This window comes from Aedes albopictus, chromosome 3 (assembly GCF_035046485.1).
Source record: "Aedes albopictus strain Foshan chromosome 3, AalbF5, whole genome shotgun sequence".
Classification (NCBI taxonomy): Eukaryota; Metazoa; Arthropoda; class Insecta; order Diptera; family Culicidae; genus Aedes; species Aedes albopictus.
In genome coordinates this window covers 94,592,799-94,614,744 of record NC_085138.1, presented here as the reverse complement: position 1 = coordinate 94,614,744, position 21,946 = coordinate 94,592,799, and the positions used below count along the sequence as shown (strand labels likewise).

At 44.5% G+C, this 21,946-nt stretch overlaps 1 protein-coding gene across 1 annotated transcript in view; it reads left to right on the top strand.

Annotated features, from left to right (window-relative positions):
• LOC109411625 (uncharacterized) overlaps window positions 1-21,482 on the top strand; it is a 64,005-nt gene extending 42,523 nt beyond the window's left edge. The window contains exon 3 of the mRNA XM_019685185.3: window positions 19,701-21,482. Coding sequence (XP_019540730.3) covers window positions 19,947-20,510 — 564 coding nt within the window. The 5' untranslated portion in view covers window positions 19,701-19,946 and the 3' untranslated portion in view covers window positions 20,511-21,482. The remainder of the gene's footprint in view (window positions 1-19,700) is intronic.
• The last annotated feature ends 464 nt before the right edge of the window (window positions 21,483-21,946 follow it).

Here is a 21,946-nt window from a genome sequence, read left to right as displayed (position 1 = left end):
CTGCCGCATTTTCAAGTGCCATTTTGCCTCAGGATAGCACGTGTAAAGCACTAACTAATTGGAACTGACAGGTGATCGAGGTGATCTACCGAAACTAAGAAGATGTGAAGCCATTCGAGTGCGCGTGTGTATGTGGTTGCTCTTCTGAGAATTTGGGGCGGATGTGGTTTTGCGGAGATATTTGTTGATGATGTGCTCCAAAACGTGCTCTCATTTTGGCCATTTTAGCACTGTGATGATGATCAGGTCAGAAACAGCCGCATTGTATACTATGCCTGGTATTATTACTTTGAAATATGTACTTTTGTTGTTAAAGTTTATGACTGCTTTGTGACTGAAGAAAATCGAGTGCAGATTTCTGCCTACGTCGTTTCTATATATTGTTACAAAACAGGTAGTACCTACCGGTACAGACACCTACACTCGATTTTTTCCAGAAAATAGCAGCAAGTGATTTGATAAGTTTATCAATCATATCTCGCGTTACATTTGAAAAGGGCGTATCCTTAAAATATAAACAAATCGATTTTGATAAATAAAAAGAAAATCGGGTTAAGTACGGTTCCTTTGAATTCCACTAAGAATTTGCATCCTTTGACAGATACGTATTTCGACCTCAACTGTAAGGTCGTCTTCAGTGTCTTGTACTTGACTCGACAAGTACAGTCGAGTCAAGTACAAGACACTGAAGACGACCTTACAGTTGAGGTCGAAATACGTATCTGTCAAAGGATGCAAATTCTTAGTGGAATTCAAATTCTCCTAGAGATTTTTGTTCTCAGAAAATCATCCAAAGATTTCGCCAGGAAAGTTTCCATGCATTTCTTAGGGAAATCTTCCAAGGATCGCTTCAGCGTCCTTTCGGGACTCCGTCAGGATTCTCTCGGGATTGCTTTAGGGTATTCTATTGGAATACCTCCAGGAAATCCTCTAAAGAAATCTTCAAAAAAAAATCACTAGGGGTTTCTACAGGTAATCCTCTAGGCATTCTTCCAGAAAATCTTATAGCATTTTCATCAGAAAATTCTCCATGGATTCCACCAGGACATGCTCCAGGGATTCATCTAGGAAATCCTTTAAGAATTCCTTTGGTAAATCCTCAAGGAAATCCTTCAGGAATTCCTCCAGAAAATTCTTCATTCGTTTTTCTAAGAAATTTTCTAGAGATAGTTTGAGAAAATCTCCCAGAATTCCTGTATGAAACCTTCCAAAGATTCCTTCGGCAAACCTCTCAGATATACCCTCCGAAAACCAGAGATTCCTCTAGAAAACTTCTCAGAGATCCCTCCACGGAATCTCCCAAAAATTTCTCTAAAAAATTTCATAGAGATTCTCCCAGGAAATATCCCAAAAGTTCCCACAGAAAATCACCCAGAGATTCCCACAGGAAATCTTCCAGAGATTCTTGCAGGAAATCTTCCAGGAATTCCCGCAGGAAATCTCCCAGAGATTCCTGCAGGAAATCTCCTAACGTTACCCTACAAAATCTCCCGAAGTTTTCTCAGAAAATCTCCCGGAGTTTCCCCAGAAATGTAATAATGTATAACATTAGGTATATTATGTATTTGTAGCTAATACTACAGATAAACAGATGTAAGACTCTGATAATTCGCATCGTACACCGATTTACCGGTCCATTTAAAAATTTGACTGTTGGCCAAGTGACCATCCGAAGCGCATGCATCATTTTTGCTCGAGTTTTACGTTTGCCCCCTACCGCCACCTAGTTGATGGCCAGCCAAACTCAGTCCTTTTAGCATTGGGCGAACATGTGACTATGTGACATGTGACTATGATTTGATTCGAAAAATCTTCGAAGTGCTACATCTGTTTGACTGTGCTAATACTATAAAAAATCATCAAAATCGGTCGAGTGTTGGTGGAGATTTCGTCGGAACAAGAGACTTTCCGTTTAAAAACCATGGGCAAACAAACATTTTTTAAAAATATAACTTTTTTTATGGGGAAATCCTCCGTTAGCGGTAGTGCATAATATCTCTACCGGGCATTTACCGCGGTGGATGTTTAAGGCGGAGAACTACCACGCCATCGCACACCAAATTGTCGTCACCATTTACCCTTAGTGCAAAAAAGACGCACTGTCATGGCTGCAACGCAGCTTCTCAGCATACATACTCATCGCTTGATTGATTTTTCACGATACACCCAAAGGGAACCGTTAGACTGTGGGTCATCAAGCCTACATACATCACCACCCGAGTTCTGATTACTGCGTAGCGATAAGATCTCGCAGTAAACCTAACCCCGCGCGTTAATTTAATTACAATTTTAAGTACAAGCGGCCGGTGCACGTAACGAACTTAAACTTATTGACTTCTCGCGCGAGAACCGTTCGGTTCGGTGGAAGAAGCGCCGAGATTATGGGATCCCATCAGGTAGCGGTGGATTAGCGCGATCTGCCTGCCCTCCGCTTCCTCACCTGGGACTGGGAGGTCAATAATGACCAAACCGAATAAGTGCCGTGTGAAATGGTCTTCCGGATCATCCGCCGCCGACGTCAAATCTCCAAGGCATGCATTGCCTAGATAGATATCATACACCTACAGCAGGGTCGTCGGTCGATCGTAAAGGTTCGCTGCTGGTGCCTTGCCGCCCCCCCCTTGAGGTCCTACAGAGCAATATAAAGCCATAAAGATCCATCGGCACTCGGCAGACACCACACACGCACGCACACATGAGGTGAGGGGTTTGTAATTCTAATTCAGCCTGCAAAATGGGTTTCCCTCTGCTGCAAAGGGAGAAACATTACTCGATCGTTGTTAATTAATGCCCCGTAATTGGCACTAACGCCAATTATTTCGCGCTGTTTATTGAAATGGATCTATCCGAGCGATCGGTGGCGGCGCGGCACTGGCTGCTATTATTGGCACACAAAGAAGAGGAAGATACCGTTTGATGAATGATGCGAATAGAAGGTGAGAATTGGTAATTGATACCGCGGGATCGTTTGAGATGAAATCGATCTATGGGGCTTCAGATCGATTGATTTGTAGCCCTTTCAGCTTTGGTTTGGTGGTTTGGTTTGTTGCGTGGCCTCATTGAAGCACAGAATAAGGCAGACTTTGAAACATCAGTAAAACGTGGTGTGTATCAGCGAAGAGCAACTGCTGCAAGCTGGGCTCATCTACATTCATCTCAGCAGGCTGCGCGGTCTATCGACCAAGCTATATGGGACCCTGATGATCATCTCCTGCGAGGTTAATAGGGCGAACAAAACATTTTCAAGTTTACTCTAACCCGACACGTAAGCTCGCCACCTCTGGAAACCGTTACAAAGGTAGTTTAGATTCCACAGCGTGTCATAATCTCTTCAGTCGACAAGTGCCAAGAAGAATTACGGCATGGCTTGGGAAAGTTGACGCCACCGTTTTGCGATGACGCGTGCCACCACTATTCAGCTTAAAAGCCCGTATTTAACTCTATTGTCTGCAATGGGTTCACCGAGAGATGATCCATCTCATCCACCCACCTCATCCGAGAGAACAATAGAAATCTCAGCCCCGCCACGGAGAAATTATTGCCCTCCGCAAGCGCGCGCGCGTAGGCGCATATTTCATCATAACTGCTTGTTTGCACTCCCGGAGAGAAAGATCGCACATTTTAATTACCTAGACAGCTTTACAATATTCATTGAGCTCGGGGTAAAGCTGCTTGTGCGGCACGCCGCCGCACACAGTTTGAGCCGATTTTTTTAACAAACCGCGATTGTTGTTGTTGCCTAGCTCATAATTTATCAGCATTTATCAATCTGGTCGAAGTCTCCGCCAGGCATTCCACGAGTCAGCAAGTTCAAAGTAGGATTAATTAGCGTGTCTAGTCCGCGACTGCTTAGGAATGGCGTTGGCGGTCTATGAAGAGAGAGAGACATGCGATCGATCGCGATTCTGCCTGCGTAGAGTCGATCACATGCAGGCAGTCAATGCAGCACGACGACGACGATGGTTCGATCGTTCCCACATACGTACAAACTAAAATTCAGCAAACGACGAGAAAAATGTCGCCCACACACATGATTCCGATTACTCCAGCCGACTCGACGAACTCGACGCACGATAGATTTATGAGGCTGGTGTCTCGTTTCGCTGATCTTGCCCATGTAGAGCTAGTTCTTTGCCTCTTTATACGATAATTACTAGCATAAACAATCCAGGCTCTTTGTGAATACGTATGGGGAAGCTTTGGTTCGATGACCGAGTAATGCGATGCACTGAGAAAATTCATGGAATTGATCGGATATTATGATCTCTTAAGTTGTCTCATATTGGATATGAGATATGAGAGGACATGAGATATGAGAATAAGGTATCGATACCTTCAGATAGTTTTCTAGGAAATCCCTCAGGGATTTTGTAGAGGAACCCTTAAAATATTTCAAAGAGGAATCTTTAACGCATTTTCTTGGAAGCTTTTCTAGAGGAATTTTTGAACGAATCTCATTTCCTGTAAGAATTTTTCGGAGACTCCAGACTTTCTGGAAGAATCTCCGAGAAATTTCCTGGGAGATTCGACGATATAACTTCAATAGACTCCCTGGGGCTACTCTGGAATATTTCCTGGGGGAAACACTGGCAGACTTTCAGAGGAAAGCTCCGGCAAATTTCCTGAGAGAAACGCCAAAAGATTTCCTGAGGGAAACTCCAGAGATTTCTTGGGGGAAGCTCCTGGAGACTTTCTGAAGAAACTCCTGGGAGATTTCCTGGAGGAAATTCTTAAGGATTTCCTGGGTAAATCTCTGAAAGATTTCCTGTGGAATCTCCGGGAGATTTCCTAGAAGAATCTCCGGAAAATTTCCTAGAGCTGGGAGAATTCCTTGGGGAATCTCCATGAGATCTTCTAAGGGAAACTCCAAAAAAAATCCTGAGGGAAACTCCAGAAAATTTCCTAGGGAAAATTTCAGGAGATTTTCTGGGGAAACTCCGCGAAATTTTCTTGGGAAATTCCGGGATTTTTTCTGGGGAAATTACGAGAGATTTTGTGAGGTAACTTTAGGAGGTTTCCTGTGGAAATCTATGGGACATTTCCTGCGGGAACCTCCGGGAGATTTCCTGAGGGAATTTTTGGGATATTTCTTAGAAATTTCTTAGAGGAATCGCTGGGAGATTTCCTGAAGAGATCTCTGAGAAATTTTTTAAGGGTATGTCTGGGAGGTTTGCCGATGCCGAATCTTTGGAAGGTTTCATACAGGAATATCTAGAAGGTTTTCCTAAAGTATCTCTAGAAAATTTATTAGAAAAACGAATGGAGAATTTTCTGGAGGAATTCCTGAAGGATTTCCTGGAGGATTTACTAAAGGAATTCTTAAAGGATTTCCTAGATGAATCCCTGGAACATGTCCTGGTGGAATCCATGGAGAATTTTTTGATGAAAACGCTATAAGATTTTCTGGAAGAATGCCTACAGAATTGCCTGTAGGAATCCCTAGAGAATTTTTTGGAGATTTCTTTGGAGGATTTCCTGCAGAATTTCTTGGAAGAGTCTTCAGAAAATTTCCTGGAGGTATTTCAATAGAATAAGCTGAAGGAATCCCTAGAGAACTCTGACGGAATCCCCTAAGGACGCTGATGCGATCCCTGGAGGCATTCTGGGAAGCGAGTGTGGAAGGATCTTCAAGATAAATCCAAAGGTTTTATAAAATAATGGTAAGAGAATCTTCTGGAGAATTCCATCGAAAGTTTCCTGCAGTAATAAGTAAAGGGCTCACTAGAGGTATCCAGATATGGTTTCGTAGAAGAGTCCAAATCTAATCTGATCTAATCTAATACGCAGCCAGTACAAGAAAGCATCCTGGAAAATAATCAGGTAAGATTACGCCCGAATATTTTTCTTGCCAATATTGAAGCTTGTGGCATATTGAGAATATGACACAAGCATCAAAGCGGCCAGGCCTACTGCGCAGTATTTACCGCAAAGATGATTCTTGGAAATGCCTCGACATCCACATTTTTTTACATTCTGTGTCGAAACAATTCTAGAATCTACAGGGGTGGAAGGATGCGTGGACATACCGTACCAAACGCTCAATAATTTACGAAATTGAATATGGCTGAAATATAATCATTATAGCAATGGTAATTAAGTTTTAAATTAAAATAAAATAATATATGTTGGAATGATCTCACCAATCTGTTGAGTAATGCTCGTTGTCCAATGGCATGCTTAACGAACTTCCAAGCAACGAAGAAGCAAAAACGTATGAGAAAATCACTTTACAGAACCGATATTTTCGTAGTCAAAAAGTAATTGGAAGGCACTCTGAAACCTTCAAATGGTCGCCCGAAAATCTAAAATGCACTCCGATATGAAAACGTCACGCGAAGAGAAAAATGGACCGGACCACACGCCACCACCTTTTTTTTGCTTTTCTTGAAATATGTAAATTTACAATCTTATTGAAACAATCTAGTTTAAATTGGCACTGAAACTAATTGATGAGCGCGGTTTCTTGCCGGGTGGCATAGTACCGTCATCCGATTGACCAGCAGATGCGCGAGAAATCCTTTTTTAGACGGCTCTAGAGGCGTAGTGCCGGTCAAACAGACCGCCAAACGGTGAAAATCGATAGCAGGAAAAAAAATAACGTGACGAGCAATTGAAAACACGTCCGCGCGCGGCAACGACTACTGCGATCCTCCTGGTTTCGTAGAAGAGTCCAAAACCGATTTACTGGACGAGTTCGTAGATACCGTTTACCACCGATGGTTTGAACGACACCTCATGCAAACCAACGGGGTTCATTTTTTAATTTAAACTTCTAGTAAACCTGCGGGCATCGAAAAACACACTAATGGCAACCCTTTTTGCTGTTTTGTTTTGATTCTGCGTTCCGTTTCACCCCGTTCCATGAGCAGAATGACGTTTGAACCATTTTTAGCTTGAACAATGTACAGATTAGAGGGGGTCAAATTAAAAAGTGTTCAGATTAGATGAGGTCAAACCAACGAGGGTAGACGGTACCTTCTTTATTTACTAATTATCGCACACTTCCTTACTTGTCAGAATCTGCAATTATAATGGATTACTGCACGAATTTCTACTGGCCTGCTTATTCTCACACGAAATTTGACTTTCGAGCGGTGTCGGCACCTGCTTCTGGGAGAGTAAGCAGGCCAGTCTAAATTCGTGCAGTGGACCAGGCTGAACATCGAACAGTTGAACGCCAACCAACATACATCTCAGGGGTCACACACATCACTGCTCACGAGGGTTTGGACACTACCATTATCTCCTCCATCAACAGCTTGAACCTTGATCAAAATAAGCCAAGGAATGTTTTTTTCAGATTCTTAGCGGATACTTGTATGATTCTTTACACGATTCTATACAGTTTGTAACTACACAGCAATTCTTGATTCTCAATTTTTAGTTTTAGCTGGGTGTGACGCTCGAAACCACGTATATGACATCCCTATTCCCACCCAATAGGATTGTTTGCAGCCAGACGCGCCAACTTGGTCAAATTATTGGGGGGGCAAAGCCTGGTTTTTCTGATTTTTTGTATGGGAAAATCGAAAAATCATTAAAAATCGTCAAATATTGGGGGGGCAAAACCATGCTTGCCCCCCCTAAGTTGGCGCCTATGTTTGCAACCAACATCAATTGGGTTTTTTAATTTAGAAAAAATCAAGGATTTTTAATTTTTAAACGAAAGAGCACCTTTTTGTGAACCACTATGATTTTTTCAGATTTTTAGAACTTTGGTTTGATACCTAAAATTAATTACAAAGAGGTTTTTGGAAATCACCTTTTGACAGCTGGGCAACTGCTTGACAGCTCCGCCCAGTACAAAATGCGACGAGGGGTGATTCGACAAATCGCTCCCATACAAACTTCAAACTGATTTTAAAATAGGTTCCCAAGCGCCAAAATTCATGAAAATTTGGATTTCTGCTCAGTTTGGCATGCAGATTCAGAATATGGAATTATCTCAACACCGTTAAAGAAGCCAATTGGGCTCCCCCTTTGACAATGCATTTGAGTTCCCCAAACATTGGTACAAGATGAGGGAATCGAAAATGTGGCGTCATCGCACCCTGGTGCTCGAAACCGTAGAATGTGCGACGACACACACAGCTCTACGTCAAGTTCGAGGTTAATCGCATAGCGGACTCAGCTGATCAATTAGGTATACGATATTGCCATTGTCGCACACGGAGAAATCAAACTACCTAATTTTGGGTCGATTTTACTCAAAGCTGAGTATATCGAATAAACTAGTTACCCAAAATTAGGTTGTTTTCTCTCTTTTCCTCACCGATGTTGTCAAAAACAAACAGAGATGCATCTACCCAACGGGGGTCCTTGAGCCCAATAAGCCAATTTTGGGTAAATGCAGGTTTATTCAAATTTGGGTTGAATGAGGGGGGGTCTTGGGTTGACTTTACCTACTCTTAAGTAAATGTTTTTGCTGGAGGTGAAGGCAATTTACCTAGTGTGAGTTTAATCGATTTACTCAAATTTGGCTTATTGGGCCGAACTATGGGGTTGCGTCAAAAGAACTCAATTTTGGATAGTTTGGCGGTTCCGTGCAGGTCAAAGCGTGGTTGTCGCGAGCCACCAAACCACACGCGAGGTAGATGAACCATCATCCGTAATCGCGCGCGTTGTTGTACGTTCAACTGCTAATGACAATGATGTGGGCTTGGATTCTCGCCAGAAGAGTACCTTCGTACCCCGTTCGTACGGACCATAATCGAATGCGTATATTCCTGGTCTGGTGACACCTTAATGGTGATGGGAATTTTCATATAAACAACAAAATTACCATGCCTATTATTAAGTACATGTGCGTTCCCGGGATTCCCGTTGCCCGGTGCCATGGCACTCCCATTTCTGCGGTGTCTAGGGATGGGAACCCATCCAATTCCGACGAGATATAATTTGTTAACAAATCTCCCCTTCTGCGGAACACGACGCGATGCGACGGTAATGGGAGCTTCCACTTACTTCGGCCAGTAAAAGTCCAATAAATTTAATTGTTAAATTGTGTGCCCGTTCTTTTGATAGGTGTATACTGAATGGCTGTATGAACGCGGAAGCAGTGCCAACAAAATGAGTAAAGTATAAAAAAGAACAAATTTGAATGGGGTAATAGAAATGGGCAGCAAATGGGAATGTGATGATTCGGATGATTAACTCCCAGTAGTGCTCTCTGACTTGGACACTCATCTTCCTTCTCCATTGGAAGGGTGTGGGCAGCAACTGTAAAGGTGAAACAACGCGTATTAAAACAAGCCCCCGGGTGGAGCTTCAATAGAAGCGTGGGCCCATTAGCTGATAAATCGTGATGCAGTGCGATACAGTACAATTTAAATTTAACAGTTATGGCTTAGTTGAACATGGTGCCGATGCGACGTGGAATGTTTGTACTCACTCGACAAAGCTTTCTAACCAATGGGATTCGACCATGCTAGCGTACCAGATTGACTGGTGGACTAGTTTCTTTGAACTTTTGTCATTTCTTGTAATATGCTTCTTATTCTTTATCTTTTTTTTTGCGTAACGTCCTCATTGGATCTGAACCAGCTTCTTTGCATAATGTTCTATAGACACTTTTACAGTCATTTACCAAGAGCTGTATTGTATGGTTATCGTGAGGCAGTCACGAAGATAATCCATGCCCAAGGAAGTCAAGGAAATTTCCTATGCGATCATGCAGTTTATGTAATACTTCTGCCTTCGCTTTCTTGGAATTTGGGTCTGCGTATTTTTTCGAAAAGCTTTTATGTGCATACACATCTCCTACCCTAGTCGAGTCTCGGTTAGAGGTCGGTCCCTTTGTCACATTCGCAAGACTCAAACAAACTGCTTCTATTCCTGCTAATTTGCTTACGAACGATGATCGTGCGTCCGTTTAAATTTACAGCTACATCATCATTTTCTCCGATTTCGCCTCGTCTCTGATGGCAGGCGATTGCCGGGCGCGCGCCCGCGCGCTGGAGACGAACCCCGGCGGGCGTTGTTGGGCGTCTCCGTTGTACATACATATGTATGATGGAATGTTGTTGACGTTGACGATGAAAGCCACTCACTCACATTAATCTCTACCCGAAATAAAAAAAAATGAGTGAGCCACAGCGCGAGCTGTAAACAGCAAATCATCATCATCTGTCAAATCGGGGTCCACGCGCGCGCACCCGCCAAGTGAAATGGGCCCTCTCTACACTGCTCTACGCAGAGGGAGGTTATCCGCGAGTCACACTTGCCGTCACGCAGGTCATCGAACTGCTTTGGCTCGGTTGCGCGCTTGAAGGTGTTGGGCGCGCGGAAGGCGCGCTCGCAAGCCGGCGTACAATCGAGCCGATTCAGAACACTTTCCACTGGGTACTTTTCAACCGATGATGATGTTAGGAAACATGGGTGTAGTTGGCTTTTCTCGGTTGTGACGTTGAGAGGTTCTATGGTCTTTTTGCACTATCTCCCAATTGGAGCACCGTGTCGCTGTACCGACACTGAAACTGTATTTCAAGCTCATTTTTGACATATGTCACTGAAATGGAAAATTAATTATACTTGATAGGCAACAACTCGTAGCGCTGACTCTACGCATTTGCCTCCACTACTGGTCTCGGTCCTGAGTCAATCGTTTCCAGTCGCCCTGAACGTTAGAGTCCTTTGAAAAAAGCCAGCGAGTGAGCGGCCTTTCACGAAGCCGAGTGCCCCTTCTTGGTTCTCTGTTGAATATAGAATATGGGCTGAATATGGTCGTTCCTCTGGTATACGAGCTACGTTCCAGGATCCTTGTCAAAATGTTGTACCAGGTAGTTCTTCATCTTCCCATTTCTTCAATATAATACGGTGTAAGAGTTGATACAGTTGCTCACTACCGTGCTTCAGAAGCTCGGCTGGGTTCGTCCTTCCGGACAGCCTTGTTGTTCTTCAGCCCTCTAATGGCTGTCTTGACATCGTCTAGCGTTGGAGGTTCAACAGCCTGTCCGTCGTCATCGATTTTAATTCTGTCTGTCACTCTTTCATTCTCACCGCTCAACAATACCACGAAGTGCTCTGTCCAGCTGGCAGCCACCATTGTTTATCTGACAGCATGTTTCCATCATGGCCATTGCTCAATATAGAAAAAGGCCCTGTTTTTCTGGTCATGCCATTGACAGTTTCGTAAAACCTCCGCATATCATTCTGTTTCCCACATTTCCTCATGCTCTCTTTTGTTTATGTGATGGATTCGTTTTTCGGCTACGGTTGCTTCCCTATATCGCCCCTGCTCTGCCGGGTCCCCGACAGCAGCATCCGGCTTCTGGCAACATTTTTTTCGTCCGTTACCCTCTAGCGCGATTGATGAACCAGTCGTATGTCTTCCTTGGGCTTGTCACTGGATCTTTCGCTTTGCCAATCTTGATATCATTGCTCATGCCTGTCAGACTGCATCATCCGAAGCCGGGAAGAGGACTACAATTTATCCGGACAATCTTCCACGGAGTCTTCAATCTTTACAGCTTCTTCTCCATCATGCTGGCACAAACTTTTTCTCCATGAACGTGCCTCTGAAGCCGACCTATTGATACCATTATGCGGGACCTCATTTTTCCTCTCTGGCTCACTTGTCAAATCTTCACAATCGTAGGGACTTCCTCTCAGCAATGCCGTTGCAATCACAATTTCGCCTTTCATATACCCACTCTCAAATATTACGGTAACGCCAGCCATCGCCAAACGCTTAACCGACAACGAGTTCTCCCGCAGTTCTGGAACGTAGAGCACCTGGTTGACGTTGAGTGGTACTCCTGTGTTATTCAGACCGTCAATAACGCCAACCGCTTCCGCCTCCAGAGTCTGCCCTTCCTTCGCAATGTCGAAAATAATGGGTGATCTCAGTTGTCTTGCCGATGAAAAAAATGCTTTCAAATCGTTCACTACATGGTCATTGGTCACTTGTGCTAGAATCCAGTCTGAACGTCGATTTGCTTGAGCCAGTCCGTTGACCACCGTGCCGATCCATCATTAAACTTAACGCCTTCCTTTTAATAAGAGAATCGTATGAACCTGGAAGCATTCCGAGTAGTGATACCACGCCCAAGCAACACGACTTGTTTCTAAACCAGTAACAGCAACCTTAGTGCAATTTATTCACTGTCCGTATCACGGACAACAGAACGCAATTGCTTCTTATCTGAAACCCAAAAAGCGCAGATTCTGAATTCTTATGCAACATAAACGAGGGGAATGATAAAAAAAATGAAAAAAAAAAATCGTCCAGACTCGAACCATGGACACCAGGAGTAGTATCTACTCACCTTACATACTACACCAAGAGCTCTGTGAGAGAATCGCTGCTCAACGCATCATAAAAGCTACTGAAGTTGCTTGTTACTTTATTGCACTTTCTTTGTCACAAGTTAGAGAACTGTCAAAATGAAAAGACGCTCAAGTTTTCTGCAACGCTCTTGGAACCTAATCTGAACAAACAAGCCAGAGTTAGATGTTTCATGCATGTTACATAGCACTTTTAATGTGAGCTAACTGTATTATCACTTGCGAGGAATATGTAAGCTCCGCCTCCACGAATCGATGTCAAACACGTGGTAATTTGTGATGTCTATGGAACAAAGCCGCAACTTTACGAATTTCGAACTTTCAATGCAACTCAATTGACAAGATGGAAGTTTCATGTGCTTCTAGTGCAACTCATATAGACCAAAGCATAGATAGCCACATTTTAGATGATGTTGCAGGTGCTGCTTGGGACCATATTCGCTTCCGACAGCGTCGCACAAACAACAGGTAGATGCCGTATTCAATCTTCAAAGGCCACCAGAAGTTCGTTCACGCATCAACGAACCTTCTTTCTTCTTCAAACGTTTCAACTGTTTCTGGACAAGGTTATTCTTCTCTCGTATAACTTCGAGACACTCATCAGCGAGGAATCCGATCAGCAAGGATTTTGCTTTCTTATCGGCCTCTGCAAATTTGGCCTTCAAAGCTTCTTGCGTGGGAGGGTCCTCCATCTACTCCCATTGCTTCAAGGTAAGCGCACACACGGAAACTCCAGTTGTGAAATCCAGGGCCTCCCCAGAAATGCGGGATTCCGTTGACCGCTGCGTCTTTACTGGTCATAACCTATTGGGAATTTCGGTATACGTTGTGAACAAATATTTATCTATCTTAGTTGGAGGTTCAACAAGAAGTGAAGTGAAAATTCAATACACAGCTAATCGCGTTCGATCATTTGTACCGAAATCTCAACCGCTGAGCGTTCGGTAATAGATTGTTAACGAAATTCTGTAAAAAATTCACAAATTTCGAAAAAATGTTATCGTTTATCTGTCAAATTCTAACGAACTTCGGTAAAAGTTGCTACCTTTAGGATTTTTTCCTGTAAAACAAATTTAACGGTTGAGATTTTGGTGAAACATTACCGAAGTCGGTGATTTTTTCTAACTGTGTAGTCCAGTTCAACGACCTGCTTGAGCTTGGTTGCAACTACTTGCGTGTTCGTTTTCGGCGTTCATTGAGTCACTTCAACCAACTTCGGGGCGCTCGGGTTTGTGTTCATTGAGCCAACTTCAACCAATGCGAAGTCGCTCGAACCAGCTCGGAGACAAATCCAGTTCTACTAACTCGAAGTAGCTCGAGTTTTTTACACTTCGCTTACGCATGGAAGAAGAAGAAAACAAAGATTATTTCTATCGAGGGTTTTGTAAACATTCATCGAAATATGGTGAAAAATTATCCAAATAACAAAAATAACTGATATGGGTGTTCAATGAAAAAAAAATTTGGTTGGAGTTACTTGAGGTAGCTCTGACAGATATTTGTTGACAAAAAAGTACGAGCAAGTTGAAGCAACCCCGAGCAAGTGCGAGTCAAGACATTGAACACGGTTTAGATGTCAAACCAACTCGGGATCACCAATGCCTACCTACTTGATTTTCAACAATCTGTTTCCTGATCACTATGATTTCTATCCCGTTCTGCCTTATCGCTGCCGCTGTGGTAGATATGTTAGGTATATTTGAATCACAGACAAACAGACGTAACACTTCGAACATTTTTCGATTCACATCATAGTCACGGCAACATGTTCGCCCAATGCTAAAAGGACTGAGTTTGGCCGACCATCAACTAGATGGCGGTAGTGGGCAAACGTCAAACTCGAGCAAAAACGATGCGAGCGCCACGGATGGTCAGTTGGCAAACTATCAAATTTTTAAATAGACCGTTAAATTGATGTACGATGGGAATCATCAGAGTGTTACGTCTGTTTGTCTGTGTTTGAATCTAGGGGCAAGACAGATACAGCTAGAGTAACACTGTTATCGAAGTGTTGTTCAGAATTTCTCTGAATTTCTCTGGATCACTCTGGTTTTCCCGAAGTGTTGCCTGATACCAGTGAAAAACCAAGCAGTCTTGCTCAATTTCCCGCTTCATAGCGACGATTCTAAATGGATTCGAGCAAAAAGAGTTACTCAGGATTGCTCAGAGTTGCTCCGGATTTCACAGTGTCTTGCCCCTAGATTTGAATGATGTGTTGGCGAAAGGATTCACCACCCTGAATTCATTTTCATCAGATTTGGGCTACCGTATTTCCTGAATAGCAGCCACGCACACACCCATTTTCTGCAATTCACGAGCCAAAATTTAATGATTGACTCGTCCAGGTTCATTGAAGGCCTTGACATGCCAGGTATCACTCAGAAAACAAGAAAGTCATAAAATTACTATATTTTATTCACTTGATAACTAAATTGAAATTATGCATGCATATAACTAAAAATTACGCATTGTTAAAATAGAACTTGGTATTTCGATGCATACAGTTTAGTTATCAAACTTCTAAAATTCAGATCAGCAGTCCTGCACGACTGAACAAGTGATTAAGTGAGAAAATTGTTAAGTGAGCTGGTGCATACTTGACGAATAAAACATTTTAAACACTACAGTGGTAAATATTTAAGTTTTTCATCGTAGAGCATAATCTTCTTAAAATAATCATTATAATCTACAGGTTTGGAGCTCTGGAGTGGCTCATTCCATCTTAGGGGCTGTCCATAAACCACGTGGTCATTTTTTTGGGACTTTTCAAACCCCCCCCCCCCCGCGTGGTCATTAGTCCATACAAAAAAATTTATTTGTCCATACAAAATGGTCATTGGCCGAAACCCACCCACCCCCCCTCATGACCACGTGGTTTATGGACAGCCCCTTACGTGTTCGAGACTGAACTTCGGGTCTACGGGCTTCGCCAGAAACTTCGCAGAATCACGCTCAACGAAGTAAATGTAATTCAATATCAATAATAAGATTACTAATTGTAATGTTCATGTAAATTAATTGATAAATGTAAATAAATTAAAATTTTATAATTATATTGAAATTATTTACTTAAAATTAGTCACTTGATGCATAACAAAACACCCATTTGTTTTAGCTGTCAATTTCACAAAAATAGTAAAAATATACTAAAAAGTATGCATTGGAATTACTAAATCAGATTTAGTTTTCTGTAACTTTTCACTATTTAGTAACTTAATGCATGAACCCAGTCGAACCTTCATTTTGCATGAAATATATGCATAAATGACTTCTTTTATTTCTGAGTGTACCGAGTTACCAATTGTGTGAAATGTGTTTCTCAGTGTGTTTAGAGTCTTGTCCCTCAATAAATATGTCAACAGAATTTTGAGAACGCACGCACATTTACCACCTGGGGTAACGCCTACGCTGCAATCGACTGACGAGATCAGCATTGATTGATACACAAGCGAGAAGAAAAAGAAGTTTTGACATCCAAGCGGTGTGCCGTTTACATCCATCGACCAATCAGCGACGCCGATCACATCGCCGGCACACCGCTCGGATGTCAAAACTTCTCCTTTTCGCTTGGTGCATCAATCAATAGCAGGCCACGACTATTCTTCTTTCGTCGGTTACCGTTCGACCACGTCGGGCGTACTGCAGTGTATCGGGTCGCAGCGTTGAGCGATTCTCATCGGGAACCATCAGCCAAACTCCCACACCAATCAGAGTCCTTCCGAGAGCCTTGTTCGCATTTTCTTTTTCCAACTTCATTTTTTCGTGGTGTTGAACGGCTTCGACTGGCTACCTTACCGGGGTCGCGTTCCGTTGGTGGAACTGCCACGTTAGGAATAGCTGACGTGATGCAGCTGTTTCTTATCCAGCCGCTGGATGTCAGAAGTCAGAACAGACGCTGTTTGAGCCGCACCTCCTTGGTACGGACAGATGCTAAGGACGTATCTCCTCAATCTAGCTGATAGAAGCATGAGGTGGGCAGTTGTGAGGATCACAGCTATGTTGAACGCTACATGCTGTCGATTCACTATTTTTCACCATTTTGGTGTTCCTAATTTCTGTCGATATTACCAGGATTGCTGCAGTATTTCCTGTAGGGTTTCGTTCTTCAATTCATCCGACAATTTCTCGAGGTAATCTTCCAGGGATTCCTGTGGGGTTCCCTAAAGATTTCTTGCATAGATTGTTGACAATTGGGTTTTTAAATTAAGAAAAATATATTGATTTTTCGATTTTATACGAAAGAGCACCTTTTTCTGAGCCACTCTGATTTTTTTCAGATTTTTAGAACCTCTTTTTGGTACCTAAAATCAATTTCAAAGTAATTTTTTGAAATCACCTTTTGACAGCTGGGCAACTGTTTGACAGCTCCGCCCAGTACAAACTGCGACAAGGGGTGATTCGACAAATCGCTCCCATACAAACTTCAAATTGATTTTTAAATAGGTTCCCGGGCTCCGAAATTCATGAAAATTTCGATTTCGGCTCAGTTTGACATGCAGATTCAGAATATCGAATTATCTCAACACCGTTAAAGAAGCCAATTGGGTTCTTTAGGGGTATTCGGATTATTTCAGATTCGGATTCTCCGCCCAAAAATTAGTCGAAATCCAAAATTTCATAATTTTTGGAATCCGGGAACTATTTTTAAAATGCATTTAAAGTTTGTATGGGGAAATTTTTTTGTTCGTGTCGAACTGTCATTTTATCAATTGAACTGTCATTCTATCCACGAAAATTAAAACTATTTTGTTAATTTTGTTAAGGTATTCGAATCCAATAAAATCACGTTATACTCAGAAAAATGAGCTCTTTCGATTAGGCTACAGAAAATTGCAATATTTTATTCACTAAACAACCCAATTGAGGAAATTGACTGACACTTCCTTCAAAGTTTTTCCATCTTGATAATGCGTCGATTCTTTCACTGGAGCAACATTGACGTTGTTGATGATGATGATGATAATCAAAAAGTGCATTGACCATTCCTCCATGAAGCGCTCCGTTCTGATGTGAACCGTTGCCGGCCAGCTTGCAACGAACGAACAAGAGCTACATACTACCGTAGCGCATCGGCTGACCATACACTGTGAATGTTATGATCGGTACCTACCCGCGCTCGTGATCAGTACACTCAAAGAATAATTCAAAATAAATCACTTTGGTGCAACTCTCTCGCTCACTCGCGGACCACGATCCGCAACGAACGTTGATGACCGCGCTGCGCTGGCCTGCTGCGTGATCTCCTATTACAGCTGACCGGGACTGGACCACAAGAGAGGGAGAGAGGGTATGCAGATTTACATCCCACCCGCCTTCTTGCACGGCCAGCGGTCGGCACCCGGCGAACGTGACCCTGTTGACATTGGGCAGAACGAATTCCAGCCCTGCCTTGCCCTGCCCTGGATGGTGTTCAGCTCAAGCTCACCATGGATTCGTTTGTATGCGGGATCGTTCGCATCCATGCTCTGGGTGAAGTTGATTTTACAGTTAGCCGTACTACAGTTGAGTGAGGTCGATCTGTTTCATCTGGATGGAGCAGCGGTGTTATCCGCTTTCTACCGGGGATCTGGAACAGCGCGGCTCAGAGCAAGTAGTTCTGATCTGACAAATCGCATGATCGATTTGAAACGCTTGCCACCACAAGAGGGAACTAGTATAGTGTATGCGAGTTTGTTTGTAAACATACCATTTGGATGGACGAATGTGAATAGGCGGATTCACGTCATATGTTGGTGTCAAGATCGGAGATCTGGGTGTTGTCTGGAACAGACTTGTCGGAGACACTAAGCGATCACAGTTTTTCTTTACCACCGTCGACCATCTCGATTAACTGACTCCACCATAAAGAGTAGAAACGCGTCATTAGACATTCGCATTCGCCGGTTGACCCGGATGAGCTGACAGATATGTGGGAGTGCTGTGACCGCTAGATGGCTTGACACCACCGATGCACAAACAGTAAATTCAGCGCACCTAGTTGAAGAGCCGCAACTTTTCTCCTTTATCCATCCCAAGTATGTAGTAGGTTCACTAACTCGCCAAGAAGGAGGGAACTGCGAGTTGACATTGAACCTGGATCGTAAATTTTACCTGTCTTTCTTCTGCAAACCGCAAACCACGCGACATCCACCAGTTCGTAAGCCCGCCCCGCGTAATGAGCCTGTAATATTCCACCTTAATTGCAAGCGCGGGCATATGTACGTCCCTCGGAAAAGCCACGCCGACAGGCGGTTAAACGATGATGCGATCATATTTGTCAAAGATCACCGAGAGAAAATTTGCCGCGAGCTACGACTGACTGTCCCGCTGCCAATCCTTCCCTAACAAGTTGTGACTGATTTGTGAAAAATGAAAGACAAGTGAAGAAGACCGCCGCCAAAGCGGCGCGGTGGCGGTCGGCGGTCCAAAGCAGCGCGGCCAACTGTCAAATCAGAGATGATCCCTTCAGAAAAGTACCGCTCACGTTGAACGCGCCGCGCCGTGCGCGCATGCAAATAGCGATCAAGAGAAAAGCGATCGCGCTGCATGGGGTGAAAGTTCTTTCCGACGGCGGCGGTGACGGTTGACCGGGATTAGATCGCCGCGCGCTTGCCTTGCCAGTCGCAATCAGCTTTCTATTCTATGCGCGATGTCAAAACTCGTGCGCGATGGGCAATACAAAGGCGGGCGGGAAACGGCAACGGCGGGAGATGATTTATGTGATCTGTGTGCAAGCTCACGCCGCTGCGCCGCCGCCGCACGTGGATCTCGGCCTGCCATTTCCGCAGTGTAGCGAGCGAGTCTTCGCCGTGTATCATCCCGTGTCGATTTCGCGCTTGATCAGCTGCATTAAATATGCGCGCACGCCTCCTCCCTATCAGGTTTGTTTTATGACCCCCTTTTGTTCGATTCGGTTCGGCTCGATTCGTTCTCCACGCTGGCTGCTGGAACGAAGCCGTTCCTCTTCCGGTTTATTGAGCGAGTCAGTCAGCCAGTCAGCCGTTACATAATAGAGCATAACGCCAAAGCGCGTCTCGTTTCGACCCGGTTGAACTGGTTTGGCCTCTTGGCGGGGTTGGGTTGGGTTGGGCGCGCATTGTGTGTATGTGTGTGACGCCTCTCCGAGGCGACAGAACGAAGGCGCAAGGCGATCGTGTCGCACCGCGAGAGCTGTAATTGCGATCGCGCCTCGGTCGTTTACCTTTGTCACAGTTTTGCTTGAGAGGTTTACTGAAAAGCAACGGGACTTGCATCTGCAAGTGCCAAAAGTCTTGAGCGTTCTGGTTCCTTTTTTGGAGAGCGTCGATCGCAAAGCAATTGATCACGGAGATCACCGAAAAGGTCGCTACGGGGAGAACAGACAACGCCACTCATGTCTGTAGATTTCGCCAGAACTGTATCACTAACAAATTTCTTTCCTCTCTTCTCCCTTCAAGATATTCATCGTCTAACTTTAAGGATATACACATCTCAACGATACTCCTCATCGAGCAATACAGTAATTCTTAATCTCTAAAGCTAAGCTAGACACGTAAGCGCACTGCAATCGTACTCTCTATACGGCAACTGCAATCACCTTGACAAGGAGCGACAAGGCTGTCAACTCAACCAAATATTAAGTTATCAAACCCGTAAGCTAAGTGATCATCAATCCGTCCCACACGCAAACCGCGCCCCTCAAGATGTTACCAAGCAATCAACACCAGCAGCACCCGTCGTCCCAGCAGCAGACGGTCTCCCAGGCCGAACAGCAGCACCTGCTCAACGCGGTGGGCATGAGCACCGCCTACACGACTACATCGACCAGCTACAGCATGAGCTACCCGGTGGTTCCCGGCCACCACTTGAACGAAAACAACAACCTGGTGATGCACCCGTCCTACGGAAAGCCGGCAGCCCACGTAGCGCACCAGCTTCCACCGGCATCGCTCATCACGCTGCAGCCGGTGGCCCTGGACGCGCACCATCCGTCGCTGCACCACGTGTCCGGACTGGGACAACCGCAGCCGTCGCACACGATCACATCACTGTCCCAGCCGGGTGGCCTCGGCCAACAGGGAATGTCCTCGCTGGGGCCGCACGGTCCACAGCAGTCTTCCGTGGGTCAGATGTCGGTCGGTATGGGTGGCCACTCCGGCTCCTCGATGAACGACCCAAACGGTAATGACGACGGTAGGTTCTTGTCCAGGTTTAGGTGCGGTTCCCGCGATCCTCGGTCCAGGTTACCCTCAAGGGTTTCTGCGTAAGTGCAAGCGAACTTTGTATCGTTACAGCAGGTTTCAGCTAGGGGCGGTAGCACCAGCTACGCATGGAGGATTAGCATCAATCGCGCGCCGCGATCCTCGCCGTTCCGACTCGACGTCTGGGATTGCTCCGTAAAACCGTCTCTTTTACCGGTCAATGGAAACCTCCGGGACTGGACCCCAACCAAATCTGTATATAGCGTGCTAACAAGCGTCCAGTTTCTAACACGGCGACGGCCGGTTTCCCATTGTCCGCGTAAAAAGACGCCTCGGTGGTCGAATCCTCATCACATTTCGCTCGCTTCGCTCGACTGACGACGCCGTCGAGGCAGCCAGCGCATTGCGATGAGGGATTATATTTCACACGTTTCACGGCGATCCTCTTTGTTGTTGGTTCACGTCCAGATCGTTTGTCAGAACGGCGGTGGTGGTGATCTGATTGCAACACAACCAGATCTCGGTGGTTCTTCTTCTGGAAAGGAACGAGGCAATTAGCATCAACCGGAGGACCAGGAGGACAGTGGCACTGGAGCAGTACGAGTCTCTCGATAACCGTTCTAATCGACTAACTTGGCGTGGAAGATAGAAACTAGGGATGTCGTAAAGTTATTGAATTTTCAGATCGATCAATTTCAAACCTATCCAGATTTTTTGAGGACCACAATCAAACTTCTTTTCTGGTATGGATCATACAATCTGTCATCTGGTTTGCGCCGTTTGACAGTTGAACGATAAGATTGATAGTCAACAACTGTCAAACGACATGATCTTGAAGGGCGATCGATTGATCCCAATTAGAAACCAAGCATGATCGTGATGATTTACAGTAGGCTGACATACACAAATGCTCTCCACAAATACGCTCAATTTCCGGTAGGGATCCAATGATTTGACGAACGTGTTCTTCGACGAATGATCAATCCAATGCAGCGCTAATGGCCGCCATAATGTGGCTCACTTTCTAGTAGGGATCAGCCGACTTGACGTTTCGCTTGTGTTGTTTGACAGCTGATCGATAAGATTGATGATCGATCTTATCGATCAGCTGTCAAACGACACAAACGAAACGTCAAATCGGCTGACCCCTACCAGAAAGTGAGCCACATTTTGGCGGCCATTAGCGCTCGTAAAATGCTGGATTGGATTGATCGATCTTATCGATCATCTGTCAAACGTCAAATTATTCGATCCCCAGCAGAACGCGTACATGATCATGGAGGGTGTTACCACTCGTACGTATTACTTGACCATTGCTTGTAGAAATCTGGATGATTTGTTTTGAAAACACATATGGTTGAAAGTTGCGACATCCCTAGAGACAATCGCCGACTCATTCGGACTAAACTGACTAAACCTCCTTCACCCACAGACTGACACGCATGGTCATCATAACTAACCGACTAATCCCGCGTCAGGTAAACAGGAACAGGGGTCTGCGA